General features: G+C 42.7%; 1 protein-coding gene across 6 annotated transcripts in view; it reads left to right on the top strand.

Annotated features, from left to right (window-relative positions):
* Nucleotides 1–277: 277 nt before the first annotated feature.
* Nucleotides 278–7653, top strand: part of FAN1 (FANCD2 and FANCI associated nuclease 1) — a 30142-nt gene continuing 22766 nt past the window's right edge. For 2 of the 6 annotated variants that reach the window (XR_006887520.1, XM_046653768.1), the window contains exons 1-3: nt 802–2748; nt 4343–4483; nt 6522–6723. Coding sequence is in view for 5 of the 6 variants with exons in the window: in XM_046653768.1 (XP_046509724.1) it covers nt 1476–2748; nt 4343–4483; nt 6522–6723 (1616 nt within the window). In the remaining variant the exon portion in view is untranslated. Of the gene's footprint in view, nt 761–801; nt 2749–4342; nt 4484–6521; nt 6724–7653 lie in introns of those variants that run through there. The other 4 variants (XM_046653765.1, XM_046653766.1, XM_046653767.1 and 1 more) reach the window with 4 other exon arrangements.

The raw sequence follows: 7653 nt of genomic DNA, 5'->3' as shown, positions 1-7653 counted from the left end.
GTGGTTAAGTTCGCGCGTTCTGCTTCGGTGGCCCAGGGTTCCAATCCTGGGCACGGACATGGCATCTCTCATTAGGCCACGTTGAGGCGGTGTCTCACATGCCATAACTAGAAGGACCCACAACTAAAATATACAACTATGTACTGGGGGGGATTTGGGGAGAAAAAAAGCAGGAAGAAAAAAAAACATAGCCATTATTATAAATTAAATTATATAACCTCACAATTAAACTATTAAAAACAAAAGGAATGAATACTCCAAACTCACCACTCCCTAATTACTTGGCTACATTTTATTATTCCTGTGCTCTTGCGGTTATTTACGTCTATTGTATCAAGGCGGCGAACAGCACATCTTTTGGAAAACCCGGCCGGCGCTGAGCCACCCTCCTTGCTGACTCGCTGGCACTGGTTAAGTAGCGTCCATGCCTGCGTCTTCTCCCGGGAGGCCGCTTCCCTTTGACAGTGAATGCTAATACTCCCCCGACAAGCAACCTTCCCACCGCCTGGGGAACCGAGGTTCCCTCCGAGTGCACGTGCAGGGGCGCCCCGGGCGGTCAGCCTTCCCCAGGCGTGAAGGCAAGGAAGTGCACGAGCCTCTCGCAAGGACACGGCCAGCCGCGGCCACCGTAGATGGAAGGACAGCCTTTCACATGGACGGGGGAGGAGATCGATCACTCGAGCCTCCACTTGCCGAGCCTGTGCGAGCCGAGACGCGGGGATCGGCTGGGAATGCCTGGGCGCGCGGAGCCTGGTGGGAGGTGCGTGGCGGCGGGCTGGGGTCGCCGGCGGGCTGGGGTCGCGGGCGCGGCGGGCCGGGCGGGGGAGCTGTGGGAGGAGGGCGGCAGGGCGGGTAGCTGGGCGGGCGGTCGGGCTCGGTGGCGGAGCCTCGCAGCGCATTCCAGGTGCGCGGCCGCGGTGGCCGAAGCTGCAGCGCGGGCTCCAGGCGTGTTCACAGATGCTCCCGAGCTGGGGCGTTTCTCCGCAGGCCTGTGAGGCAGGAGTGACCCTAGGGGTTGCGCAGAAAGGCATTTGCTCCCCCGCAAAAGTTAATGATGCAGTGGTTTTAAAAGGAATGTGGAATAGTGAAGTTTTCCCTTTTTAAAAATGGGTAATTTTAGATCTTAAAGAGAGGTCTTAGAGATCATCCCTACGAAGTCCAGCGCTGTCATGTTATGGCTAAGTGTCACACTGAGATAGCGTGTGGAGCTCGGAGTGGTTTTTCCTTATCACAGGAGATACTGCTATTGCATGTTTTAGAGCTTACTTTTTTCCCTCTGTTGTTGAATTCATAATAATGTTTTTAATCCACGTGTGTTTTATTTTGTAGGAAGAAGAAATTGTCTAAACAAATAACATGAAGTCCAATAGAATCCCTCTTTTTATTATTTCAAGTCAGGGGAGTAAAAGTAAACCATTGCTATCTTTCCGCAGTGATACCCTGTGTTTTATTACTCGAAACACCCAGTTTTCCTAATGTTCATGATGTCAGAAGGGAAATCTCCTGAGAAAAAAAGACCTCGTAGAAGTTTATCACTCAGCAAACCTAAAAAAAATGAATCTACGAACAACTCTATTATTTCTTTTTTTAACAATGCACCACCTGCTAAACTTGCCTGCCCCATTTGTAGTAAAATGGTGCCAAGATATGACTTAAACCGGCACCTTGATGAAATGTGTGCTGACGATGATGACGGCACTCCAGTTGTTCCAGGGCATGTTGGCTTAATGAATTCAAATGCATCCACAGTGGATTTAACCAACATTGCCTTAGAAGATATAATGCCAAAGAAGTTGTCACCATCGAAGACAAATTTAACCCCTGGTCAAAGTGATTCAGCAAAGGTGGGCGTCAAACAGCAGACCAGCCCCTACTTTAAAAGTAATGCTGGCTTGGTGTGCAGAACTCAAGATGAGCTGAGACATCATAATGTGAAAGTAATTCCTTTGGGAAGCCTGTCATCTAAATTGTCCAGAAGATACAGGAAAGCTAAAAGATCAATAGATAAGGATGAAGAATTTGCCGATCAGAGTCCACAGAGCTCCTCATCCACAGTGGTTAGGAGCCTGCTTGATAACTGCTCAGAGATTGAGGACAAGGATCAAATTTTGGAGAACAGTTCTCAAAAGGAAAACATGTTTGCCTCTGATTCTCTTAAGGAACAGAGTAGTCCTGAACATACTGTAGAAGGCGCTACAATAATGGAAGCAGAAAGCCAAAAGGCTACCCACGAATGTGGGATATCAATCCTGACCCCTGCCTTCTCAGATAATGCTCCCCTGTTATTTTCACCAGATTTAACTCCTGGGAATAAATTACAGTCTACTTCAGAGGACAGTCTTGCAAGGCAGGCAAGTTTCAAAGGAGTAGATGGTAAAAGTGTTGAAAACTGTGAGGTAGGTAGTTGTGAAGAGGTAAAAATGACTTCTGCTTCAGAAGCTAAAACACAGTTGTCAGATTGGGAAGCAAAATATTGTTCTACCCAGGATGCTTCTAAATGGAGTAACATCCAAGATCTTCCTCTGGAAGGTGTCAGTGACTTAAAGAATGAAATCACTCGCATAATTCCTTTGGAGCAGGGCTCAAGCTGTGACATTCCTGGTAAAACAGTCCCAGCACCACCGAGTCATCCTTACTACCTTCGGAGTTTCCTTGTGGTGCTGAAAGCTGTGTTTGAGAATGAAGATGATAGGATGCTCTTTGATGAAGATGAGAAGGGAATTGTAACTAAATTTTATCAATTATCAGGTATCTTAAACCTGTTTGCTTTCAAGTTTTTGTTTCCCAGTTGCTGTCCTGATTTGGGCTGTGATGTGATGGGCAGTAATCTCATGGCCACAAGGAGTCAGTGTGGTTCTGGTAGTCCTCTGAGAGTATACTCGGGAATCAGAGCCTACAACAAGGTTCATCCAGAGAGGGATATGCATATAGAAGAGACAGGATTTCGTGCCTGATGATGTCTGCTCCTGTAGTATCATCCTTACCAGCTAGACTTTGGTTATAGTAGCTGTTTTTTCTTTATATGTATATTTGATGGTGTTAAACAGCCTTTTTCAGATTAAAAAAACAACAGTGTGACTTAGAAAAGTGTACTTTGCATCTCAAGCATGCAGTTTGGCTTACTATTAAGTTGTTTTGTTGTTTTTGCACACCATTTCCTCAAAAATGAAAGTAAAATACGGAAAAAAAAACAAACCGACCGTGATATGTATTGAGACATATTTTTTCCTCCAACAATATTTCAGGTTCCTGGACTCTGTCTTTTAAAGTCAGGGTGTGGAGGAAATGGAAACTTTCAAGCTAAGTTGGTACATTTAAAAATATTAGTCTATGCCTCAATTCCTTGGCAGCCAGATGTGGCTCTAAGCCGATAGTGCAGGTTTGGAACAACAGCCACCCTTGTTGCACTGCTAATCCAAAGAGCCATGATGTCTTTATGGAACTGAGTCCCTTCTGAGGTGGGGAAATCTTACTTGGGAGCTACAGTGTCCTCTAGTTATGTGTAGCCAGGTCTGACTCCTCACTAGAGTGAAAAAAGAAATCCTGAACAATCCTATTAATGTTTAAGAGAGGGGTTTTTGTTTTAAATTCACAGAGTGGAATCTTACGGTTTTCCTTGTATTACTCTTGAACATGGGAGGATACTTCTCTGGGCACAGTTGCATAAAGTACCCACACAGTTTCCATCTCTCCTTGTGCTGCCCTCACCAGAACATGGACATGATGATACTGCATTGACTCTTCTATCCAGAGTAGTCACAGATCTTTGGTTGGGTGCTGGTTGCATTCATGCGAGCGTTTATGTAGTTGTGTAGTTGGTTGTTTGCCTCCGTGCAATTTAACATGGGGAACCTAGTTCTTAGAATTTTAAAAATTGTCAGTAATCATTACCAACATTGGAATTTTTTTCATCATTTTTACTGTCATAGAATACCTCATCTTGTTTAGTCTTTCCACCAACTTTGGGAAGGGAGTGTTATTGCCTCCTCACTCCATCCTTTTTCTTTTAACAGAAGAGAAAACAGTCTCAATAAGGTTCAGTGACTTTCACACAATTCAGAAGTGGCAGTGCTTGTCCAGGGCTTTCCATCCTGGATGCTCTTCCTGTCCTTTGATGACAGGCACAGGGGGCAAGGAGACATCCCCATAGGGACTTTCTATTTGAAACAAATTACATCTTCCAAAGTAAGAGAAAGATTTTCTTGGAAGATTAGTTGAGTAATCATATGTGTATTCCTAATAGAATATATTTTACTCACCTCAGTTTTTAAAAGTAAATGATATTTGTATGTTGTTTTTGAGAAGAAAAATAATATTTTTCACTATTTTAACTTTATTGCAGTTAGTGGTCAGAAGTTATATGTAAGACTTTTTCAACGTAAATTCAGCTGGATTAAGATGAATAAATTGGAATATGAAGAGATTGCCTCTGACTTAACACCTGTGATTGGAGAATTGAAGCAAGGAGGCTTTCTTCAGACAGGTATGATTCATTGAAGTAAATGTAAAATGAAAATAAGACATGAAGAATTAAGTTTCTGCAGAGTGATGGTGATATTAGTGTGGTGCCATCTTCTGGTTGGTGTCTGATAAGTAATAATTGGTGTGTGTGTGTGTGTGTGTTTTAATTGAGTTTTTAATCTTCTTAGGGCAACAAATTATTCATGTGATGTTAAAGCCATTCTTAGCCTGGGTTAAGACTACTATGGTAGTGGAAGGGTGTTTACTATTGTTTTTTGACTGTCACAGATTTAGGACCATAAAGTCACCTAAGGATGGTTATGTGGATGTGTGCCACAGGAAAAACTCATCTCTCCTCATCTCTCTCCTTCCAGCAAGGACTTGACTCATCTTATTCATATTCCTCATCTTTATGATAGAATAAAACTGGTTTCTTTGAAGCTAAAATTGGCTCTAAAAATTTAATCTCCCCCCTCCCCCCAGCCCCATGCACACACATACAGGTCTTCTAGTTTACAAGTTGATTGCCTCAAGAATTGTTCAATTGACTCCAGCCTATGTGAATGTTAGATAACCTTGGTTGTCCTGTCAGTAGCACTCATTAAGTCCCTACCTGCCTTGAGTACAATATTGTACCTGAAACTTAGTTATAAGGAGAATGATAGATGTGAGTCTTGAGTTCAAGTTGCTGACAGTTTAGACTGAAATAAGCAAATGAAGCCAAAGCCAGCTGGTTTGTGTGTGGAAGAGTGTGTAGTGGAGAGCAGTAAGTGAATAAAGTCAGGGTGAACGTGGTGGGCCTGGAGGAGGGGAGACAGGAAAGTTGAGGGAGAGGCCTGGAGGCTCACTGACAGTGAGTGATTCGGCAGTGGCACAGGGCGCCCTCCGTGGAGCAGTGCTTCCCACATGTCAGTGCCATCAGGGTCACCTGGGAGCTTATGTCCCCACTTGACTCGGAAGATCTGGTGCAAATTCCATAAATCTCCATGTTTAACAGGCATGCCAGGTGACTGCTGCAAGTGAGCCTTGACTTCCGTTAAGTAACCTTCAAGCAACAAACCAGAACACCCGTGGCTCGCTGTGGCATTCAGTCAAGTCCAAGTTCTGCCCTTGAGCCTTACAGCCCTGTGGGAGCTGGCTCTGGCCATCTCTCTTGCCCACTGTGCTGCGGCCACACAGCTCTCCTCGGGCTCTTCAGCATGCGGAGTGCACTCTCTCAGAGCCATGTGCTTGCTGCACACAGCTTGCCCCTCGTTTCCTTTGGTTCTGCTCTGTAGCCGCAGCAGAGGTTTGCCTGACCACCCTGTGTGGAGTACAGCCAGCCCCCTGCATGTTCACTTTGCCATACTCAGGCTTGGTTTTCTCTGTAGCAGTTGTCACCACCTGACATATATACATGCTCACTTATTTATTATGCTAGGAGGTAAGCTCCATGTAGGCAAGGCCTTCGTTTGTTCATTGTAGTGTGCCCAGGGCTGTAGAACATTACCTGGCATGCGTATACACCCAATAAGTATTTGCTGAATGGAGGACAAAGGCACGGCCTTACACTGTGAATGCCTTCAGGCGGAGACCAGCTAGGTCTGATTCAGCTAATCCTGTGGGTCGAGAATGGTGTCTGGGTCCCATAATAGCATGACATATACTTGTATGCTGAATGAGTGAACCCATGAAAGAGTTCCCAGCCAGAGGCCTGTGGGGAGAGAGGAAAGCTGGTGATCAGTTGACTCTCTGACCTGTTTTGGAAGTTCTTTGATTAGAAAGAGAGTGAATATATCAGTAAGCTCTTAAGGAGGATGCCCAAACCATAATGGATATCCATATGTGTCTTTATTCAACTTTTCCTTTATTTTTTAGTGAAAAGTTCTATTATTTTATTACTTTTATGAGATATCTATTTTCCATATTCTTTAATAATTGGTTTGGCAGACTAAGATTTCTACTGTAGAATTTCATTTTATTTGTATCTAACTAAGCTTCCTTCTGCTTAATGTAAATAAAGCTAGAAAATAGTAAAATTCTTTAAAACTACTTTTAACTTTGTTTTTTAACCATTTCAGAATCTGAGTTGCAAGAACTTTCTGAAGTGCTTGAACTACTTTCTGCTCCTGAACTAAAAACCCTGGCAAAGACCTTCCACTTGGTGAATCCCAATGGACAGAAACAGCAGCTGGTGGACGCCTTTCTTAAATTGGCCAAACAGCCTTCAGTCTGCACTTGGGGCAAGAATCAGTCTGGAATCGGTGCAGTGATTTTAAAAAGGTTTTGTTGGCTATTGTTACAGTAAAAACATTTTAAAATGTTGATAGTACATATTAACTTATTATAATAGATGGTACATGTTTTCTCATTTTAATTGCTTAGTTCATTTGCAATTAGATTGAGAAGGCATAAAAGTCCTAATTAAATAGCCTGGATTCTTTCTTGATTTATTATTCATAATTCTTATAATACTGTATTAATTTCTAGGGCCAAGAAAAATCAGGAGACAAGAGAATAAAGGCAGTAAGTCTTTAGTAAATTGTAGTATTTTATTCAAGAAAAGTGCAGTTTTAACTACTAGTCTTACAGGATTTAGGGGTAAACTATTCAGTCAAGTTTTTATTTTAGTAGCTTTTTATTAAAGTATAATCTGTCAGTCTTAATATGCAACTTTTCTCAAGTTTAAACATAAAAGTTTACCAAAAACAATAGGTAGTTTCTTTTGTCCTTGTGAAGCCCTTGAACTGTTTCACTTTGGGGAAGATTGCAAAATCTTAGAATTTATTTCTTCTGCCCACGTTATCTATAAAATACAACTATATCAACTTTAATCTGGGAATCCACTATTCTGGAGTTGTTGAGGATGATATGAGATGATGCTTTTGAAAACACTTTAAAACAATGTCATTGTTGTTTATTTTGTATGTTATATATGTGTGTGTGTTATATATGTATACACTTCTGGGATGGATAGGAAAGTGTGATGTCTTCCATTAGGCCCATGGTTCTCATCTGGGGACCATTTTGCCCTTCAAGGGACATCTGACAATGTTTGGAGGCGTATATACATTTACACACACACACACACACACACACACACACGCACACATACACACACGCACACGCACACACACACACGCACGCACACACACGCACACACACACACACACACACACATACACACACATACACACACATACACACACATAC

This window comes from Equus quagga, chromosome 2 (assembly GCF_021613505.1).
Source record: "Equus quagga isolate Etosha38 chromosome 2, UCLA_HA_Equagga_1.0, whole genome shotgun sequence".
In the NCBI taxonomy this organism is placed as follows: Eukaryota; Metazoa; Chordata; class Mammalia; order Perissodactyla; family Equidae; genus Equus; species Equus quagga.
The sequence above is the reverse complement of the archived record's forward strand: the minus strand, read 5'-3'. Positions and strand labels throughout refer to the sequence as shown.